The sequence below is a fragment of the Perna viridis genome, chromosome 1 (assembly GCF_037379345.1).
Source record: "Perna viridis isolate PV_CMFRI_1.1 ecotype Kerala chromosome 1, ASM3737934v1, whole genome shotgun sequence".
NCBI lineage: Eukaryota > Metazoa > Mollusca > Bivalvia > Mytilida > Mytilidae > Perna > Perna viridis.
Window position 1 is genome coordinate 53623779 of NC_142445.1, and position 23708 is coordinate 53647486.

At 31.8% G+C, this 23708-nt stretch overlaps 2 protein-coding genes across 45 annotated transcripts in view; both read left to right on the plus strand.

Moving 5' to 3' along the window:
- Nucleotides 1-653: 653 nt before the first annotated feature.
- LOC148629370 (nucleoredoxin-like protein 2) lies at nt 654-4299 on the plus strand. 2 transcript variants are annotated; one of them, XM_088549391.1, is made up of 3 exons: nt 654-1081; nt 2293-2748; nt 3622-3870. In XM_088549391.1, the coding sequence occupies exons 2-3, from the start codon at nt 2320-2322 to the stop codon at nt 3724-3726; spliced, it is 534 nt and encodes a 177-aa protein (XP_088405517.1). In that variant the 5' UTR covers nt 654-1081; nt 2293-2319; the 3' UTR covers nt 3727-3870. The 2 variants fall into 2 exon arrangements, with proteins under 2 accessions (XP_088405517.1, XP_088405508.1); XM_088549382.1 differs by having other exon boundaries at nt 668-1081; nt 2293-2744; nt 3622-4299.
- Nucleotides 4300-5894: 1595 nt separating this feature from the next.
- Nucleotides 5895-23708, plus strand: part of LOC148629371 (centrosome and spindle pole-associated protein 1-like) — a 64210-nt gene continuing 46396 nt past the window's right edge. For 31 of the 43 annotated variants that reach the window (XM_088549471.1, XM_088549581.1, XM_088549572.1 and 28 more), the window contains exons 1-10: nt 5895-6044; nt 13905-14006; nt 14558-14632; nt 17112-17393; nt 18286-18384; nt 18860-18985; nt 19371-19610; nt 19916-20038; nt 21610-21750; nt 23073-23360. In XM_088549471.1, the coding sequence (XP_088405597.1) occupies nt 13935-14006; nt 14558-14632; nt 17112-17393; nt 18286-18384; nt 18860-18985; nt 19371-19610; nt 19916-20038; nt 21610-21750; nt 23073-23360 (1446 nt within the window). In that variant the 5' untranslated portion in view covers nt 5895-6044; nt 13905-13934. Of the gene's footprint in view, nt 6045-13904; nt 14007-14557; nt 14633-17111; nt 17394-18285; nt 18385-18859; nt 18986-19370; nt 19611-19915; nt 20039-21609; nt 21751-23072; nt 23361-23708 lie in introns of those variants that run through there. The other 12 variants (XM_088549743.1, XM_088549751.1, XM_088549617.1 and 9 more) reach the window with 11 other exon arrangements.

The following is a 23708-nucleotide window of genomic DNA, read 5'->3' on the forward strand; positions in this document are numbered from 1 at the left end:
GCCCTCCTGAATTTAAAGATGTCAAGCAGAATTGTTTCACTAAGCTTACATTTTTTTTGCGTCTTCTGCACAAACACTTGGGAGATACATTGTCAAAACCGTCTACTCCTATATATATACAACTTAAGAATATGGTCTTCCGTTCCCCCAAAAAGCTTGTCACATGGTCAGACAACCTCTAGCATTGCTGGCGTCATTCTCTTCTCTTACCTGAGTGGAAGTTTTGGTTAGTAAAAGACTGTATTTGTTTTGTATACAAACAGGTTAGGGGTTATTTAGAGCCGAGGAAAGCAAGTCAGGAAAAAGGGGGTAGAATTTGTGAAAAGTCAAGATTTCATGTAAAAAGATAATAATCTCAAATTTAGTACGCCGGGTCCACCACTATGAATCCACAACTGATGAATAGGTATCGATACTGGCAACAAATAAAAATAATCAAAAGAAAAATAATAATTACAAAAATACGAAAAAAAGAAATTAAAAGTTTTTCATTGGATTAGCAATTTGGACAGAAATTACTAGTAATATTTGTCGAGTGAAAATGGAGTAATGAAAGTGTCTCTGATTCTTTACTCTGAACAATACAAGGTTACCATGACTATTATAAAATAAACTGCTTTTATAACCGCCTTTTAATTGTCATGTTTCTTCTTTTAGAGGCAGTAAAGTCATAGTCCACCCATCACTAAACAGGCATGGTATTGTGGATATGGATAATATAGATAGCAAAACTGTCCCCTTTATTCAATTAACACTTTTGGTAAACACGTCATGAGGCAAAATAACAACAAAACGATCAAATGGATTTTCATAGTGCGTTTTTAGATAGCAGTGAAGAAATAAAACTTTTGATAAGTTCTATTGCTGTTTTTAGTGGCATGAAGCGTCCATTCATTGATGTATAAAATAGTTTTCGGTACAATAGTAGAGTCCAACGCAAAAAAAAAAATATGAAAAGATTCTCCATCTTCTCAATCATAATGACTGTGGGTTAAATTAAATGCCACAATGATATTCATATTTCGCGGGTTGTAAGTCAGTATTGACTTGTGCTATGACAACAAGGCAAATAATAACAAAGGTAAGACTTCAATTTTAACGCTCCAAAGAATGAGATAATAAGCTTATTAATGTTAGAGATGTGCTGCTGGTAAAATGAAATATGACTTCAAATATATTCTCCGGTTTGACTATACAGCAAGATGATTTATATAATTTTAATCGTGTTAACAGATATGATAATAAAAGGAGCACTGTGAATCTTTAAGGTGTTTTTATTCATGAACTGCTTAGACAAATGGTACTTCATTTTTGTTTAGTCGATATGATATCTTTCAGCTGCTCAATCCCACGATTTCAGTCCTCTCAACTCCTTATGTTTGTTATAATGATTATTCATGATCTGACAATGTCAAGTATAATACTAAAGGAATCACTTTAAGTAGAGGTAAAACTGAACAAAGAAATAAAACCAAGTATGTTTGGCGATCACACCATCACTAATTCTGAAATACTCAAACAAACTTATGGATCAAACGCTTCATGTTCCGTATGTTTCTTCGGAAACCACACAGGACTAACCAAACCAGTTGTGTATCCAGACGGTATTGTATTACAAAAGAGGAGGGGTACTCTCGCAATGCTGGAGATTGCCTGTCAATTAAGCCACTTTGTGACGATCCTCTGGAGAAACGAACATACGTTGTAGAAGGAGATAAGAGGCTTAAAACTTGTTCTCAATGAAAATTGAGAAAATAAGATTTGAAATCATTTGTTTTAATTATGCAATACTAAATACTATTAATATATTTAGCGATTATTTCACGCATTATATTCCTGTCTGAGTGATTCAAAATAACTATCATATATGGGACTCCAGACCATCCCATCCTTGGATCTACCTATGAGTACATGTATCCCAGTAAAGATTATGAATGATTTGTATCAATTATTTCGTCTTTTTATACCTCCAAAAACTGAAACTAACTGAAGCTCATATGAAATGTTGTCAATTAAACACGATTTATAAGGGTTCTAAGAGTGCTAAAGCTTACTATAAGCCCAAACATAGAACTGTTAAGATGTGGAGTCTTGGTGAAAATAAAAAAAAAAAATACTCCAAAAACACAAAAATAATCAGAGCTACAACTATTCCATTTCAAGTTTAGTATTTTATACTTTCAGAGATGATGTGAAAATTACGGTTGAGTTGACGTACAACTATTATATAATAATTCAGCACGGTTCTTCGTATTTGTACATACGTTATATACTGTGTTTTTGTTATTTCAGTGCGAGTGAGTTATATTCTAGTCCGTAATGGAAGAATTGTTAAAGGACAAAGTTTTCTGGACTAAAGAAAAGTTCAAAGATAAGGTAGAAGTTGTTGTAGAAAATACAGAAAGTATCACAAGCAGACCAAACACAAGTAACAATGACCTTAAAAATGACCCTGGCAAAACTCAGGTCGCCGAAGATAAGACGGAAGTTTTACCAGAGGAGGTCGATGCATTTAAATCAATCGAAAACAAAGTTATTGGACTATATTTTGCGGCCAACTGGTGTATTCCATGTCAAGAATTTACAACAATTTTGAAACAGACGTACGATGAAATAATTGAACGTTCCTCCTCATTTGAAGTTGTATTTATTAGTTTTGACAAGAAACTAGAAGACATGAAAGATTTTTATAATGAGAGACATGGCCATTGGTTAGCATTGCCTTTCAAGGATCCGACTATTGAGCAAGTATTACCATGATTACAATTTAACTTCAAGCTGTGGAATTACCTTGACTTAATCCACTCGACAAATTACGTCCTCAATGTTGCATCCAACCTCTTCTGTCCTAATAGATCATCGACTTTGTCTTATGAAATGAAAATTTGTACTTGTTTTCTTTGTCTTAACTGCCTCGTGTTTTTGTGTCTTTCTTTTGTTTTCAGACATCTTTGTATTATTTTTGTTTATGTAGTTTCATTTTTTTACCACTAGGAGATTTATATCTCCCTCTTATTCACGCGCGTCCGTGGTTTCCTTTCCTTGGTCACCTGGCATTTTTTTTGTCCTCTTGTTCGATGGTGGCTTCATATCTTATATTCTTGGTTCAATTTTCTTGATCTCCTGGTTTTTATGAATTTCCTTTTTTTTTGTTTTATATTTGTCTTTTTTTTCGTGCAAGCCAGTAGTCATACCACTTCCTCTATATGGATCTAGGAGGAATTCAAGCAGACGACTTTGAAGAATGACCAAAACCTGGAATGCCTTAATGTATGGCGATGGGACTTTTTTCATGCTTTTGACAAATTTAGAACCCACTTCATTTCTTCCCAACCCCAGAATATGACTAGAAATATTATTACGAAGATTAAAATCTTGTTTTTTTTTGTTTTTGTTTTTTTTTTTTAAATATTCTGTAAATATAATGTATTATGGGAGACATTAAATTACTCAGTTTTGTAAGAAAGGGGAAATTTTGGAGAATGATGATTGTCATGTTTATCCTAAAAGGAATAAATTCTAGTGTTGAATGATAATATGCACACCTTTGAAATGAATACACGCTGCATGTGCAATCTATTTACTATGTGCGGGTTTCTCACTTTTATTTATATTTTTTAGATCATTGAAGACGATGTTCAAAATAACAGCAATACCAAAACTTATAGTAGTAAGGGACAATGGAACAATTATAACGGAGAAAGGAAGAAAAGATATTCAGGATAAGGGAATCATTTGCTTTCGTGGGTGGCTACAGAAAGCCAATCTCTCAAAGCCAAAACCCTCAGATGAAGCAAATGCAGAAAATAAAGAAAATGACAAAAATAAAACGGAAAAAGAAAAAACTGTTACATTCAAAGCCAATAATTAGGGACGTGGGTATACTCTTTATAATATTTTATCGGTGCTTAATAATGGCTGGGCTTCATTATATTGAACTTGTGATTTTAGCATTTGGATATTGGTGTATATATTTTCTTGCCATGACAGTGATATTTTATCTTCATAAATATTTTTACTAGTTGTACAGTGTATGCATACAGTTTGCTGGTATGTTGCAAGTCCCCATCACGAATAAATATTTCCTGAAAAGATTGCAGACATGTGCCTGGTAGCCTTAATTAAGGGATACTGGTTGTTTTGGAATAGAAGCAGTGAGATAGATAGTGGTATAAAAAGTTGTCATAATAAGCTTTTTTTTAAACATGGGACGTGTAGTAAATTGTTACATCTTGCCATATCATAATCATTTTTTACATGGTTTTGTAACTTTTCAAAATAAAGGGTGCCAAAATGTCACTTTAATTTATGTTATATTTAATGTATTTTTCCAATCAACTAAGAGATATATGCAAAATATAACCAAAAAAAAAAAAAAAAAATTGAAAAAAAAATATTAAAAACTAAAGAAAATAAAATGAATCGGACAGATCACCAACAAAACCAAAACAAATATTATTCCCCTTCTCAATGACATTCAGGGACTACATTGCATAGACTCTGAATCTGTAACGGGTCCTATGGGAAATCTTATTACATATGTAGGCGAGTAAGTCATGTTAATGACAAGAATATTAACCCTTGCAATACGTATATAAAAAGCAACCCCAGTGTAATTAGATTGAAAAAAAAAATGTTTTCTTTACAAAGAAACAAGAAACAATTGTTGGGGTATTGATATTCATTTATAATCGGTTGTCGATCTTTCAATAACCTAAACAACAGTCGATAATCACGTTTAAATTAATATTAGAAGTATATTAGGATTTAGAAAAAGTTAAAGATACGAAACTTCTTGAATCTTCGTTTGGAAAACCTGTGTCCTTGTATATGTTTATTAATGAAGTGGACCCATGACAAAGATGAGCTGATTAATTTCATCACCCGTGCCAACAACCAACACCCGTCTATCAAGTTCACTGAAGAAGTTCTTTTTCAAACTTTCCCATGAAAATGTTAGCAAAAGATTGAACCATTTTGTTGCCCATATCTGTACCACTTGTTTGTAAATAATAGTTTCCATTAAAAGTAAAGTTGTTCTTTTTAAAAATCATTGTGAGCAATGTGACTAGGCAGTCAGTAGGTGGATGTTTGATCCCCCGAGAATCCCACACTTCTCTGCAGGCTTCTAAGCCATCAGAATGAGAAATGTTGGTGTACAGTTAGGTAACGCCCTACATAATACCCAGATGAACAGTTCCGTACTACCATACATCGTGTACTGAGTTACAGCCCTAGATTAATCCTACGAGGAGGAATGACCCGGTCAGCGAAAGCTATATAGCCGTCCCACGGAGGGAACGACAAAAAAATTTCGCAATTTTGACAGTTCTATCATCGTTGGGAATTGTTCAGACCCTTATATCCGATGGAGCAGTGCAGCAAATAGAGTCGTCACATTTTGAGACGCTATATATATACATGATACATGACTAACCTGAACAACAAAAGAACGTGTAGTAGTTAAAGAGATATTGCGCAGAAACGAAAATTAAATGGTCGGAGGAACAGACGAACGGACAGACTATATGGTGATTTGTCAGTAACAACTTATTTCGGCAGGGAAACAGTTAATCTAAGAACCAATGGAAATAAGAGTAATTTAGACTAAAAAAATCAGAAGATAAAAAGACAAGTTTATTGTAATAGCCTAGCAAATTCCATAAACCCAACAATTTATGTATTTAAGATTTTCAGAGATCTCTGATATGCTAAAAAATCATCTTGTGGCAGTGCCGTTGCTACCGGATTCCAAGCAACGTTGAAGATCTTGATTGTCGCTTGCATCTGATTAGTACAACGACAGTTATGTCATTTAAGTTATCGGAAATTCGTTCATTTCTTGTCAGTTACCGACTTATTTTTTAGATACATATAAATAAGACTGAGCATGCGCAACATTCCAATGTTTTGTTTCCTGTTCATGTTTTGTCAAGTTTAAATGTTACTTTCGGCTACAAACTCAGTAAAAAACGGTGATTAGTTTGAATTTTATTGTTGCACGGTTGCTGGTAATGAGTGACATATAAAAAACAGTCTGAAAGGTATGATACAAGTTTTCTAAACCCTCGACCATGACGATTTGTAGGTTGCCATAAACGCTAACAAGTTTCTATGCAGTCTGACATATGATACCACATATAATCAGAACTTCGAAAGATAATCGAACTATGTCATTATATGAAATTTTGTCGGTAAAATTTCATTTATAATTTAATGACTTGTTAACAGCTGCTTAATTTACATAGGTTCTTATATTTGTCCAATGTTTACATTATACATATTTTCACCTTGAGACAGTTTGAAACATAGATATTCTTCCAGTCTTTTGCTGCTTGATCTGATCAAATCTTAGTATGTAATTTCACATATTTCATTTAAATACACTCCCGAATGGAGCATTAATGGCTGTATTACCAACTTGGTTCTGTATACTTATGTCAAGAAAAAGCATCAATATCCGGTTTGTACCTTCATTTTCAGGAGCTGAAAACAGTATAATTGCAGCTTCATTTGCGTATACTTGAATATATATGCGACTGAGAGCCAAACCAGTCTTGGAAAATATTCACTAGTTTTATAATTAAATACAAATTGAATCATAGCTTTTCCAAGATAGGGTTCAGTTGGTCATAATAGTGGTAACAGACCACCAATTCAACCAATGAGCATTTGGAACATACGCAAAAATAGTCCTATGCAAAAATTAACCCTGTTCCTCATAGTGCTGTGAAAAAAGTTCTCATTTTATTTTAAAAATTTTGACAGTTTTTGAAAGGAAAAACATTTCTGTACATTTTATAGGTGCATTTTGCTTCTTGTGATGTGAAGCCTAATCTCCATAATGATTTCTAAATATACCCCTATCTTGTGAAAACACTGGGATTTCCCATGCTATTTATAGACCCTTCAGTTCCGGTGATCAGTACTGCACTGCAAGTCTGTTAACCTCACATGCCATTCTGAGGATTGTGAGCTGACATATGTAGAATCATGCTGATATATAGTCCTTTGCAGGTTAAGGTTAAGGTAAAGTCCAGAGAAGCCATTGAATATTGTGAAATTAGCATGGAAGCCTATGGGAAGTGGAATTAGTGGTTTCTAGCGTTAGGCTGAAGCCATGGCGAAATGAAAAGTTTCTTGGAATAGCTTTAAACTACTTGAAGATCTTGTAAACATTGCCATTTGGGGGATACACTACAAAAATCCTTCAAAATATGCATTTTGTTAAGTTATAGGTCCAAATTATGGAAAATTGGTCTTTTTGGCTTTTTTTTATGTCCTATTTTGTAAAAAGTATAGAAAATTTAGTAAAAATATCAAATATTAAACTTTGAGAGCTATATTTACCTAAATATGGTGGTAATTAGCATTTGAAATAAAGTTTTGTGTAGATTTGAGCAAAGATTTGGTTAGAAATGAGGAAAAACTCACTTTCATTACAGCAGTTAAGGACATATAAGCATTTCCCTATTGCAACATGGAAAATCCATTTTTGAGTACTTTTTTTTGCTTTAGGTGCCCTTTACTGGTCATGTTTTAATGTGAAAACACTGTATATACAAATTTAAAGCCAAAGATATCACCTTTTGTGAAAATTTAAAGATTTGGGGTTTTTGACATGTGATCAAGAAAAGGGGGAGGCATGTCAGAAATAAATTAGTCTGCAGTATGGCACCTAGATGTTCACGAAATTTATGTAATTAATGTTACCCATAATTCTCGGGTCATGAAAAAATGAAACAAAAATTATCGATAAAAAAGAATCGAAACAAAACAATTCGATAAAATGAATCAAATCGTAAAAAAAACGTAATTAAACGATACTAATCAAAACAAAATGAAGCAAAGCTAAACTGAATAATAGAAATCTTTATATAGAAGATGTTTTGCAAATTAAAAGAACCATAATGTTAACCAGTGCAGAATTCGACTCAAAGACATTTTGGACCATGACAACCAATAATTCCTTATAGATGCCAGACATTTCGGCCAATAGACATATCAGACCATGACAATTAATATAATGCTTTAGGACATATATCATTACAAAATTTACCATATTTGAAAGTTATAAGAATAATATATCAAATCAGAGCTGACAAAAATTATCAAAGTTGTTTTTAATTAATGTTTCTTTGGGAGTGTTAAAAGGTTTCACCTTTATCATATGATCATGATATCATTGCAAGTGGTGGAAACCCCTTTTTGCTAAACTAAAGACAAACCTAATTGAAATTTCGAAAGTTAGATACTCTCCAAAAACAATTAAAAACATAATCACTTGTTATTAATGCTTTTAAACTATATTGTGAACACCTTCCCGACTCTTCGTATGTGAGAAAATTTACTTGAAAGTTGATCTCTCAAATGTGTGTTGATCATTTGAAAGCAATTCAAGCTTTGTATATGGTTAAACATTGGCACTGTCAGATCCAGGGGGTGCAGTCGGTTAGCACCCCTCCTTTTTTATTGGAAAATTTGTCATTTTTATTTGTAAAAATTAACAGAAAATGACAAATAATGTCTAAGGAATGTCCCTCTTTTAAGTGTCTGGATCTGCCCCTGATGGGCAAGTGTTTATTTACATTTTTGCATACTGTGTTTCAAGAAATGTAACAAATATTCGAGATTGCAGCAACCAAATTTCCAAAATCATCACTTATTTATTGGAATAGTATTTCCTAAAATTATTGCAAACACGACTTTAGACAAATATACACATGTACTACATGTATAAAATTGAAAATACAGAAAATGTAGAAAAGATTTAAAATTCTAAGGTACTTGTAGATATATGACTTTTTTTAATGTATAACCAAACATGTAATTTTATAATTGTTTACACATGTTTCAACACAATTTGGACCTATATAGACAGTGTCACTGCATTTAATTGTGTAATAGATAAACAAATGATTGGCTGTCCTTAAAATTGTCAAAGGTCCAATTAGTATTCAATCATCATCCGATTATCCTTTTTTTATATTTTATTTGTTTTTCATAGTCAGGATTTTACAAATTCCCCTACACCACCACCTGACTAGGGTGTTTTGGTGTATTTAAACAAAAAGAAAGCATGACTGACTATCATTTTTAGTGTAAATCTAATACAAACAAATTACACATTGTAAAAGGAAGAAGAAAAGGGCCTTTCACTCACACTCTCATCCAGCTTTCACACTGTCTGCTCTGCTTAATAAAATATACAAGAGAAAAGTTTTGCCTGTATATATATTTACATGACATGATAATTATGGAAATATATGTCTAAAAGGGGTCCATCTTCTTTCATAGTTCAGAATATTATTGTTCTTTACTGCAATGAATTCTTCTAAATCGTGTAAATATTGAAGTTTTGATTTTAGTTCTATAATGTTTGGAAGTTTCTCTCTAAACCTACATTGGTAGATATAATTTTTTATAACAATAACAATATAATTAAGAAATGGAGTCTCATCAGTGTATCCTAAAATAATACTTGATTTTTTTCAATTGAAAATCTTGATAAAAATTCTTTATATAATGTGACACAATATCCCAAAAACACTTAATAATTCTACATTCATAAAAGAGATGTTGAATAGTCTCTTCTTCAGATCCACAAAAAGTACAGTACTTTGTATCTTTTAGATGTATTAAGTACAAAAATTTATTTGTGGGAAGAATTCTATGAAGTATCTTTTATTGAAAAGATTTCATATAAGTGTGATTGCATACCTTTTTCAAAAGATAGAAATATTTTGAAAAATCATTAATTTCTATCTGGAGCACTTCTTCCCTCTTTTCAAGTTTAACATTTGGTGGAAAAAAAATACGCCATCTCTTTAAGTTTTTATAAACAAACTTTGCCTTTTTTACTGATAATAATGACTTGAAAGAAGAATCTTCTGCATGAAAGTTTTGAAAAGTAATATTATTTACATTATTTCTAATGTAATCTTTTACAAACTTTGGTATGCTAGATATCAGACTGTAATATCTCATAAAGTTATTACTTATAATCACTTCCTTGATTCTATCAAAAGACATAAGGCTCTTTGTTTGTGGATCTATAATATCCTACAAATGTTGAACACCAAAATGTTTCCAACCTTTATAATAATTCATTTCTTCAAAAGGTACATAACTCAGGATATCGATAGATAGCATACTTTTCACACAATTCTTCACTATTGGTTTTACAAAGGATAAACTACATAAAACATCTCTCCAAAAAGGATTAGCAGCCTTTACACTTATATCCTTGATTTTTTCTTTTTGAAGTTGAAGGACACGTTCACCTCCATAATTGTAAAAATTCATTAACAAAAGTTTTTGCCAATGGTCACCAGGATTCCTAAAGAATCTCTGTACCCAACTCACCTTTAGATAAGACACAAAAGACTGAATATGAATCATGTTTAGCCCACCCTGTTCAAAGTCACCTATCAGAGTATTCCTCCTAATTTTGTCTGATTTGCCATTCCAGATGAATTTAAAAAACATAGAATTAAGTTCATTTACCTTTTGCTCTGGTAGGTTTGGTAATGATGTAAAGAGGTGAATGAACTTTGAAATTGCTAATGTTTTAACTACAGTAACCTTTCCCTTAAGTGTCAGTTTTCTATGTTCCCAACTTTTTAACACTCTTGATACCTCCTTAATTTTTCTTGCAAAATTTATATCAACCATAGCACCTAAGTCTAAGGAAAAATCCAGACACAGAACACGGAAATGTGACCATTTTAAATCTAAATTTGGACATAGAACATGATCAGAAAATCTTTTACTCCCAACCCAAACTGCTCTGGTTTTTGATTTATTAACCAGATACTAAGTTGAAGGAATCGAAACATTTTATGGTCTCCCTTAAAAAAAGTTTGACATGTGACCATTATTGATCACACAGCTTTTAGCTCATGTGTATAGGACCTTAAACCATTTACAAAAAGAAGTACATGTACCAAAATTAAAACTCTTCAAAGCTTTGGTTAAAAAATCCCATTCAATAGAGTCAAAAGCTTTTTCAAAGTCTACTAAAAGTAGCAATCCAGATTTGTTATTTTCTTCCAAATAATGCATAACATCATATGATAAGCGAGTATTTTCACCAATAAATCTATCCTTCATGAAACCATTTTGTTAGTCACTAATGATGTGTGGGAGTACTGATTTCACTCTATTAGCCAACACAGCTGAAGCAATTTTTAGGTCAGTATTAAGAAGACTAATAGGTCTCCAATTACTAATAAAACATCTCTCCTTATCCTCTTTTGGTATACATGTAATAACTCCTTGGTACTGAATTGGTGAAAGTGTTCCACTTCATATCCATGATGTAAAGATCGAAAGACAAGAGGACGAATATCACCCCAGGAAAATTTATAAAAATCAAAGGTAAACCCATCTGACCCTGGGCTTTTCCCATTGGACATTTTTTTCAAAGCATCTAAGCATTCTTTAAAAGTCAAATTACTTTCACAGACATTTTTTTGTTCATTAGAAAGTTTTACTTCATGTTCGAAAAAGGATTGATCAGAATTGTCTACATTTTGCGAGGAATAAAGCTTAGTGAAAAAAACCCATTCTTGTTCCATTAGAATAAAGGACTGGTCTGACAAATGGTTAGAATTATCATCGACAAGTTCAGTAATTGTCTTGTTCACAGAATATCGCTTTTCAAGTTTACAAAAATATTCAGTGCATTTTTCTCCATTCTCATAACAGTTGGTATGAGACCGAAGCAAAAGCCCAGATATAATGTTGTCTCTTCTATGTTCTAGTTCAATTTTCTTTATATTCAATGATTCTAATAAATCATTATTCGGTTGCTCATTGAGCATTGTCTCTAGATCTAGGATATCCTTTTTTAGTTTCTTATATGAGTCTTTTAGCTCTTTTGATTTTTTGATATTGTATTCAAGGGAAACACTTCTTATCTTCATCTTCAGAATCTCCAAGAAAAATTGATCATCACACTTCAACTTGACATTGAGTAAATCTACTATATCTCCTGATAAATAGTGTCCCTGAATGCTATCTCTGATGCATTGTTTTATTCTATTTACATACTCTAAGTCTCGCAAATGTTGGGAATTAAATTTCCAATATCCCTTCCCTCTCTTATTTACAGAGAATGTAAATAAGATAGCAGAGTGATCTGTTCTATATCCTGGAATAATATTAGTAGTTTTCATTAGGGAAAAGATATCCCCGGAGACCAGAAAATAATCAAGGTAACTTCGTCTCAGTGGAGTAGGTTGTCGCCACGTATATCTCCTAGCCTCAGGATAGGAAGTCCTCCTAGGATCTACCAACTCAAGGTTATCAATAATATCTTTTATCTTTTTCTGTGAGTTAACATTTCTATTACTTCTGATATTAAAATTGAGTAACCCAGAACAACATTCAAGTCACCACAAAACAGAATGCTACTATTTTGAAAAGACAAGGTTTTCTGTTAAACCTCTTGGAAAAAATTTTGCTCATCAGAGTTGAAACCATACAGATTAACAAGGGTGAGTTATTGTTCACATAAACTCAAATCTAAAATAATATATCAACCATTAGGGTCAGTAAAGGAATCATGTACCTTGAAATCCATTACCCTTCTAAATAAAATACAAACTCCTGCGCTTCTGTTACTGTGGTAACTGAAATAGCCTGTTCCACCCCATTCATCTTGCCAATCAGTTTCTACTACTTTGGAACTACGAGTTTCTTGAAGGCAAATAATGGATGCTTTTTTTTCTTTTAACCAGTTAAGTACATCAGTCCTTTTTCTAATCCTGATCAGCTGATTATTCACCTGTCATAAAACTTCCCCTCACCTGTTTAGACAGTAATTAACACATTTTGTCAGATTTATGGCTCTTCTAATCAAAGAAATGAGATTGAACACAAATTTTGAGGTTTTATATTTGGGTTTTCAAGAACATTTACAAAATTGGGTTTTCAGACTAATTTGACTTAAAAAAATTGGTTGGCGGGATAAGTGGCCAAAATTGTGTAAACACGCTTAAATCGCGTAAGTTGGCAGATACACGTGTGAGATTTCTTTATCTCACCCATGGATGAGATAAACACATGACAGTGTGCTGTCACAACAAAACATTTTATGATGTCTTATTTAGAAATTTTTTTGGGTCCACGGCATATCAGATTTAAAAATTTTATTTTACCTTTCTCAAACTTCTATTAATTTTTTTTGGTGAGTATATCGAGGCAACTTGTGGGTCCCACTGGCACTGTAACTAGTAGAACCCTCTACTGAAAATGTGTTAAACCCTTGTCATGCTAATTTCTTTTCTGAAAAAAAATTCTAGATTTCGATATTTTACAAACTACTGCAAATTATATGCAAATTAGTTCAACTATGGCACTGATGCTGATTGTTATTCATGAGTTAAAGATGGGTGATCTCAGGGTTGGATGGATGGGATGAAAGATGGTGGGAGGGTGGATGGGCCAACACAGTAAAATAGGTCACTTAAAAATAGTTATTTTTTTGCCATTTTTTTGCTAGATGTGGAGTTCAACAGGAGCCAAACTGGAACCAAAGCACATTTATCCCACAGCTTGTACCATGTGAGAAGAAACTCGTGACGTCTTTTTTTCAGCTCACAAGTTATTATTTTTAACCAAACTTTTTATGAGATAGTCTCATTTTAAAGCACAGTCACGCTTGCTTGCAGATGGAAACAAGTTGTGCTTTCTGGAACTAAGATTAAAACTGTCAGAACCAATAAAGCAGAAACAGGGCCAATCCTGGGTTAATCTGGGTGCAGCATGACAATGCAGATTTTTGAAACTATTTTAAGAGATATTTTTTCCATAAAATGAAGAGAACAATTTTTAAGCAAGAACTTACATTGCTTACTCTTGAAATCCTTTGTAACTGAGTCCGTTTTTCTTTTTTATAGATTCATTAGAGAAAGTAATATACGTCTGAAATGGCATCAGATATAGATGAATTTATCAAGAACCAAAAGGCAAAACTTCAACAAGAAAGACAACAGTTAGCAGTAAGTTCCACATTATCTTTGCCTATATTTGGTAACTAAAGTTTTTTTTTATTATTATTAAGGTTTCACATTTATAAGGAGCCATTAAAATGAAGTTAAGGCAACATTTAAATCTACATGTGTATATTAGGGTTATTTTTTAAAAGTTTTCCATTGTTATAAGGAGGGAACAACAACAGTACCTCAGTTGATGAATTTGTATCATGGACTTTAAATGGACATATGTTAGAACTTTTGGACTGTATATCCAGTATGTTGAACGATGAAAACTTTGTATTGGTTTAAAATATAATTATATACATATATACATGCACATGTATATATATCTAGAATGCTGATGTTCACTTCAAAGGATACCTTTAGATTTTCAGAATGATTTTGATGAACTACCATGAGATTAAGTTATCAGGGATGTCCCTATGTCGTGTTTATATATACAGGATGTATATCATGCTGCATAATTGCAAGTGATTAGTTTCAAAGGTTCTGGTGTTGATGATTTTTTTGTTTCTGCTAATTTGTTATGGATTATGTACACAATGTGTTGATAGGATGATGAAAGAGGAGAAAGGGTAGGGCGTAGACAATGGGAAGATCCTGGTAAAGAAACACAGTATGCAGAACAGGTATGCTGTCATGGCTGTGTTCATTTACTGCACTCACTTTGTTACCTCCTGGCATTATCTTCTGTTTTTCACAGATTATCTCCCTTCCATGTTAAACTTCATTGAAACTCAATTAAAATTTAGATTAAAACTTTCAAGTTATTTTTTAAAGATGTATCATGCAGTAGGTATGTGTTTTAAGTGTTTCTATTGAGACAGCTTATCTTTCTACGAGAGTTTGAAATTTTATTAAAAAATGCCTAAGAACTCTGAATAAGGTTTCACTATCACAGTTTCCTTTGTGCAGTTATTGTGAAACTCATGGGTGTTGTGGTTTATTCCAGTAAAAAGTACTTTAGTATGGAAATGGCTTGTAAAGATCCAGGCCGAATGTCCAGAACTGTTTTTGGAATTTATAGTACTGTGCATAAAGTACACAGAGATCAGTAAAATCTTATTCACTCCAATTAGAAAAGAAATAACATGGGACTAAATGTTCAATGGGAAAAAAAATGAGTTTCTCATAGACTGTCCTATATTAGATATGTTATTTTTAAGTGTAGGTCAAGAGTATCCAGGTTTTCCATTTTTTTGTATATGTACTTTTGAATGATACTCATCTTCTTTTGATATTATAATTAATATTCCTACTTGTATTGATCAAGAGTAAGTTCTTGGTAAATTGCTGTAGTTTATTGTTTTACTTAATGGTACTATGAAGAATTCAAATTATTTATGCCTCTGTCTTTTGGTTTCAGGTGCAATCATTTATATTGCTGTCCTTCCATACATATCATTCATCTTTTAATAATTTTTATCACATGAAACCCAGCAACCCTTCAGGAAAATCAATTAAATTTGAATTGAAAATTCATCAGATAGCTTTCAAAATTTGTTATGAAGCTTCAGTATAATTGATTGTATTGTTTGGGCTATGTGACACACCCTGACACTTAATGTTTCACGTTCCTTTAACTTTAAAGATGGCAAGTTTAGAAGATACATATTTTAGTTGCTATTGGTTGTGTAAGTGTGTCATTCATGATCATGCTAAATATTTTCAGTTACTTATTTTGCATTAAATACCTTTTCTTAAAATTTAAATGCATAAAGAGTTGTACTGAAAAATACTATTGATGTTTTGTTGTTATTCTATATTCTCAAATTCATAACAGGGTATAAACGTACTAAAGTCACCAGAACTAAGACTACCACTTAGTGGTGATTCAGTTGCTCCATCACAGCAAAACCAAACAGTTAACAATAACCAGGTGAACACATGTGTAAAGGGAGTTAACTTTAAAAGACTCATTTATATCAACAAAGGTTTTCCAAGTTTTCATTTCCTTGAAAATATTGTTCTTCATTTTAAACCCATTCTCTGGTTTAAAAGATATTTATTTTTTTGTGTAGGGACTCATTTATAGCAGTTGGTTGTATTTATACTATTGTAGTCTGTTTTAAATTTAATCCTTGGATTACATAAGTTTAGCTGATTATATTTTTATTAACCAGTGTATAAATGAGATCTTTTATTCTATACTGGTATAAATGGTTTTAGGCTTTGTATGGTGTGTAAGGCAATATTTGTCTTGAAATCAATGTTGAAGTTGTGTAAAAAGATTCTGTTATTTACTTTACAGCAATGTTATTGAATTAGTTGCACAATCAATTATTTTATGTAAACTTAAAAATGTTTATTATTCACAATTTAAATTGCTCGGTAGATTCAAAAGGCAATAATACAGTACAATATCCTAGGTTTGTAGATATGAAACATTTGTTCTTTCATTGTTTGTCAACATATCATTACTTTCTTATAAAAGTTTTACTAGACTTACCTGTACTGTACAATTTATGAAAAGTTTTCTCTGAATCCATAATTTAGTCAGCTGTTTATTTCTTGTAAAGTACTGTGTAAGTAAATTATCTTATCTTCTAAGTTGTGTAGACTCATCATTTAAAAAAAAATATGGTGTTATATGTAAATGTATTTTATGCTTACCTGGGAAACCAATTTCACAATTCTGTCAAAACAGAGAGGAAATCTTAGGAATTCTGCCAGCCCCAGAAAAACAACACCAAGGATACCAGCAAGTCCAGCCAAAAAGTCCCCGAAGTATTCCCCAAGAAAGAACACACCAAGACAGTCCAGGCGAACCCCAACACCAGAGGCAGGCATTAATAAGATTGGGCAGTATGAGGAGACCAGGAAAAAGCTTTTGGAAAAAAGAGCTGAGGAGTATAAAATTTATCAACAGGAGGTATAAAACATTGTGTGGAAGAGTTACCTTTGTAATGAACTAGGCACACTGGATATGTAAAGCACAGATTTGGAAGTGGAAACGGTGCACTGAACACTGGATTTTGATTTTGATTCTATGCATTCTCTAATTTTTGTTTTGCTATTTAGTAGTACTCTTATAAACTTTTTTTGTAGCATTTGAGTTGCAAAGTTACATGTTAGGTATTAAGTTTTTCATGGCTTTGACCTTTTTAGCTCTTGCCAAAAAGAACTATTATGGTAAGAAGTTATACAGAACCTGACCACAGGTCATTCCAGGACTATGATTATCACCAGGCTAGAGAGGAGTTAGCCAGAGAGAGGAGGCAAGAGTATGATAACTACTTGCAGACTCATCATAGAGATCTTATACCATACATTTCAACTGCTGCCCACCAGACAGGGCTAGACAGGAGATTTGTCAAACGCAGTCCTTCTCTTCATCATCAAATGTTTCCTCCCATTTCAAATGACAAGTCTGATTATTATGGACATGAGGTATTCAGCATGGGATGTTAACCTTCGACCTTCTACTACCAACTAATAGCATGGATAACTGTTGTCAAGTGATAATGACTTGGGTAGCATGCTTAATAATGAATTAATTTGAGATTATTTCTCAAAGAGGAAGTAGGGGCTTTTATATAAAACCTTTTATTCCCAAATTTATAATGTACGTGTGATTTATTTTGGAGTTAATAGTGCTTCTATGTAATTTATTTCATTCTTACAATTGCAAAATTACAAACAAACAAACAACCATTCATTTTTTAGAAAACATGAGTTTATGATCTCTGATGGATGACATTTGTAATAAGTAAAATTTGGTATATACCAACATTTGTTTGGGTTTTTCAGGGACAACCTCTTAAATTTGACAATGTCAATTGTATTATTTTTGTCATTCTTGGAAGTGCATAGAAGAGCCCCTTCTTTTTCTTGATGCCAACATTGATTTTGTAAAAATGTATAACAATTAAATTTTTGTATTAATTTTTACAAAAGAATACTAATTTAATTTTACAGTGTCAACATAAAATCTCAATTTCTTTTGCTTGTATAGTGAGTTATACCTAGTTTTTGCAACTCTTATATTCAGTGTAGTAACTTGTACATTGTATTCTGTTTTTAGAACTGTATATACCATAGTTATGTATTTATAAATCATGTAAGTTGACTTCATATGTAGATAAAATGAAACATTGAAATGAAATACCATGCATTTAGTTCTGATTTTATATTTGGCTAAATTTCACTATATTGTGAAAAGCATAACATCATATAAATGGTGACTACATTGATAAAGTTTTTTTCATATGGATCAATATGTTTTCAAGAAAATCTGATTCTATCAAGATTTGTTGAACCCTTTAAATCATTATCATTCAAGGCAAATGACTACCAACAAAAACCTGAGATTGATTACAAGGAGTGGGAGAAATCATTTCAGAGAGAAAAACAGAAAGATTATAATGAATATCTGGAAAAGGTAGTTATTTTTAGGGTTTAATAAAAATATCATTGTTGCTATATGGTCAAGTTTGGATATATCATGACCTATACACCATTAGTAACGTCTGATTTTAGGGTTTGATAAAAAAGGAATTTGTTTGGTTATATCATAATCTACATGAATCAATGATGCCAAATTATGTGTATGTAACAATGGATAGTGCATTTTTGCAGAAAGAAAAAAAAATTCCATGTTAGACCTGTCAAAATTTATTTCTCAATAAATTTTCTCTATAGAAAATTGGTATTTGAAATGAAAAATATGTATTACATTGTAGTAATAGCATACATAATCATAAGGTGAATTTATCATTCCTCTGAATGCATGAATTATTAAAATTGTTATTAAAAATTAGCTAGTTCTAAGCAATATCTTATGAAAGTAATATGATAATGAAATTAACAAGAAAAAATTTTTGTCAATTAAGTCAGTTTTTTTATAATACTATTAGCAAAAACACAAAACTAGGAAGCAAGCCACACCCCCTGGATCAGGAATGAAGTTTGGAGAGTATGAGGAATATCGTAAAACAATTGATAAACAGAGAAAAAAAGATTACAAACAGGAACTTGAAAAGGTATCAAGAAAAAAGTTTGTGCTAGGTATATGGATCAGCCAAGGAATTTTGCATTTTTAATCTAAAAAAAAGATCTTTTTTGAAGTGTTTATTTTTTAGGGTGTTTGGACTTTTTGTTAATTTATCTAATGATAAATGTGAAGACAAAAGCTATTTATAGGTGGCTAAAAGGTAGCCTATTTTGAAACTGGTTCTGCAAGACCAGTCCAGGCATTTTTTTCCATCAGATTACCAAATATGTTTTCAATGAGTTGTGACATACCTTGCTCCACTTAAGTTTCAAACTGAAAAATGATTATTTTGAATAACTTTTAACAAAGCATATTTTATGGCATTTAGGTTTGCTTGTGTTCATTTTACATTATTTAACATTTCATGACAATAGCAAAAGCAAGAGCAGCTTTACCTAAAGGCTGTTCGAGATTTTAATGGAGATCCATTTGTTCAAACATCTCCAAGATATGACCCCCGTGAAAGGGAAAAACTGGATCATGATATCAATGACCAAATTAGGAATCAGAAAATCAGAGAATTTGATAAAATGATGGCTGTTAGTAAACCTCCTGACCAATATCAAGACCAGAGGAGAAGAGATGGTCCATCAAACAGGAGACAAGAACAGAAGGTACAGACTTACCATCAACTGACATGTTCTGATTAGCTTTCACTGATATGAAGCAGTAGCTTGTTTGAATTATAGAAGAGTTGTAGTATATTCTTTGCTCAAAGTTTTTTTTATTGATCACCAGCTTATTCTCTGTTGATTTCAATGTGAAAGTTTTATTTAATATTTAATTGCTTACTTTATTTTACAGGTAGTTTTTTTTTATACATTAACTAATATTAATCACAATTTATTCAGCAATGAATGGGTTTTCACCTTTCACAATATTCTAGAGTTACTTCTTACTATTTTATATCACTAAACAGTCACTGCCATCACCAGACAGAACATCTGATCCTAGCAATTATCAGAGCACATTCAGTTATCAGAAACATCAACAACTACTAAAGGAAGAGAGGGAAAGGGAAACTAAACAATATTTGGAACAGGTACTTTGGATGTGTAGCTGATGATAATGTAGTGCTGTGTTAGTAATTACCAGTACAGCTAGTGATCCCTATTAATGATTTTTGCTATTAATCACTATTAATGATTATTGCAAGTGATCACCATAAATGATTATTGCTAGTGATCACCATCAATGATTATTGCTAGTAATAGTCATTAGTGATTGCTTGTGATCACCATTGATAATGCTAGTGATTGCTTATTGTAATTATTGTTTGTGTTAAATGCTAGTAACACTCCTAATTGCTATGAATTATTAGTGCTATTGAGATATGTTGTTTCATTAGTTGCTTTGCTTTTATTTAATAGTGCTCTGATTTTGTTTTGTCTTTTTGTTCTGTTTTGTTCTCTGTTTTTTTTTTTCCATTCTTTCCTTTTTTTCCAGACTTAGTTTTTGACAACTTAATTTACTATATAATAAATAATAGTAGTATGGATACTCAGTGTATTTATGTATTAACATTGTAGATAATAAGACAAAACTATTAAATAAGTTGGTTGTATTGTTTTTACTTTGTTACATAATATTATGTTGTATATACATGTACATATATTTACTTGCATTTTATTCTGCTATTTTGAGAAAAAGTAAACTAAAATAATCAGCCAACACAACTTAATTCTTTATATGGACAATGCAGATTATTTCATTTATAAAAAGTATGGATCAACCCTTTTTTATCATGTCAATAATTATCCTAAAAATTTCACATAATGTCGTATAATTTTATGTAGATTTTAACAATATTTATTAGTCTTTTGGTTGAAGGCACAGACTGTGAACATTAACTGTCGATCCAGTATGCCTTATCTCCTTTTTGCATTTTATTTACTATATTCTGGTAATAATACATTATAATGTGAGGGAGAAGTGATTGCTAGGAAGAAATAATGCATGCTTGCTATTTGTTTTACTAGTGCTAGAATATTATGCAGAATAAGATTTTTTTTTTTTCATTTTGATATGTGCTGCATGGAGCATCATTTTTTACAAGCCTCCAGGTTCTGATTTAATATATTTAATAAAAATAATGATAAATTAGCCCCTAAAGTTCAAATCAGCAGTGTTCTGATACAGTTTTTAATTGACCAAGCACATGACAATTTTTGGCCAAAAATGTTTTTACTTTTGTTTTTGCAATAATGCTAAGGGAAATTAAGTGAAGATGTCTGGGTAACATTTTACTGCTTTTCAAAAAGAAACTGCTTACAGTGTCCTCCCTAAGATTTACAGATAGCATCTCAGAAACCCCTGAATTTCAACATAGCATCTTGCATCTGAAAATTATAGCATAAATTTGTATTGGACCCTATGGAAGTTCTTTTAAGATAGCATCCTGGTAAAACATATAGCATCAGGGCAATGTGATGCTACATGGACTTGGTGAAATTACTGTTCTTAGTTTTTACAAACCACAAGAAGTTCCATCAAATACACAGTCGTCTCTAAATTATTGCTGAAATCTTATTCAGCCTTATTATAACATTGTTAGGTATTATGTAGACTGACGTTGCTAGTATGCTAGATTCTAACTGACCCTCTGTTTCATAGAAAAGTGAGGCCCAAACCCAAAGAACTAATGAGCCCAGTAAAGAGAAAAAAGACACTGGGCTTCAACTTGGAACGTATGAAGAAAAAAGAAAGAAATTAGATGAAGAAAGAAAAAAGGAATATAATGAAATGTTGGCTAAGGTATTGATAGCACTAACTGCACTGATTTGTTATACATGATTCACACCTTATCCCTGTTTTATTAGCTTTCTTTCCTGATGTATTACCTGGCTCTGGTTTCTTAAAACATCTCAAATTGAGATTTTCCTCAAATCCTTCCTCAATTCAATTTTCAGCCAATCAGATCAATTGAAATGGAAGATTTGAGCAAAAACGCAGGACTTTAAGAAATTCTGAACTTGAGATTTTTTTTATGAAACCCAGGCCTGCTCTACTTTACAGCCATAAGTTCAGGGATATTATTTCAGGATTAAACAAAGTCAGTACTAGTGATGCTTTATTGAGTAGTAAAGGGTGGCCAAGAAGTTGTAGAGTTTGTATATATAGATGTTTTTGTTCAATACAGTAATACATTTTGAGGTGTGATGTTGTGAAATTCATCTTTTTTTTTAACTATTAAAGGAAATAGAAGTAAATATTGTTATTTGTAAAATGTGTTAGAGTTGTACTTTAATGAAAGGCATTTCTTTAAATATAAATGATCGTTATGATTTTAATTTTTTTCTTTATTTTTGACAAATGTTTTGGAATATATCAATGTTTTGACTTTTTTAAGCCTAATTGAATGGTACGATTTAATTTAATGGGGACTTTGTAGGTTTTGTAGGTTTTATGAAAATGATTTGTTAATCTTAAAAAAGCATGAACCATGAAAGATGAAAATCGTTTTCAATAATACAATATTGATAATAAACAAACTGATAATGCTGGTGAAAACCTAGATTCTCTGTTTCCATATACATTTCAAATTATGCAAACAGTTAGTGCTTCTACAAATTAATCCTAGTGATTTTAAAAGAAATGGAATTTTTTATTTAAAGTAAGTGGAAGTATTTCATTTCATCGTTTTGCATGTAGCTTAGCTTGTTGTTTTATTAGAGTAGTAATATTGCATAAGACATACAGGAAAGGAATAATTCTTGATCAGAATTTGTTATTATGGTTATTTAAATTATCTTTTTGTCAGGGTTTGGTTTTCCTCAAATAGGACAATTTCTTGCAACTTGATTGGTCAATATGCCAGTTGAAGAATTATAGGAGAGAAACTAGGTCCTGGAAGAATTTCTCAATCTATATTATCTATCTCTTAATACTTATGTTTATAAGAAATGGTAATTATACATGCACAATATGTTTTCAACTTTGAAATTTCTAGGGTGACGGTAGATTAATGACACTTGTTGTTGGTATTCAGTTCAAAATCAATATCAGGATTTGTACCAAAATGCATTGCCATAACAATAGCACATTTTCATTTACACAATTACTACATGTATTAATAGCAAGCTCAAAGAGGTAAAAAGTCCAAAGCTGCACAAATAAGAGAAGAACAAGAAAAAATAAGGCAAGAACAAGCACTTAGGCAAGAGCAAGCACAAAGACAAAGGCAACAAAACTTTGAACAAAGGGAGTATGAAGAACCTGCACCTAGGGATGCTGGACCATATGCACTTGATCTGTCAAGGTTTAATGATGACACTGGCTACACTCAGTCTAGACAGCCTGCACCAGAGAGCACTAGAAGGTTACAAGAAGAAAAAGAAAATGAGTATTATGATCTAGTGAATAAGGTATACTAGAAAATTTCTTTCACTGTTTGTAAATAGCTACTTCTACTGACTTCTAACCACATTTAGGAATGAATGCATTCACTCTTTCTAAAAACCTACTTATTTTCTCATTTTAATTAATTCTTCATATTTCTGAGTGCCATGAATTTTGGAATACTGTATTTATTGAGTACATTCAGATCTGCCTTTCTCCTTTGCTGATTTTTTAGTTCTCTTTAGAGAGTGCTGCTTTATGGAAGTGCTGGAATAATGAATAATGGCATACAAAATCAGAAAAAAATGTGGCAAAAATTATTGGGAGTAATCATTTGGTATTCAGATTTTGATTGATCATCTTGTAAATTTTTC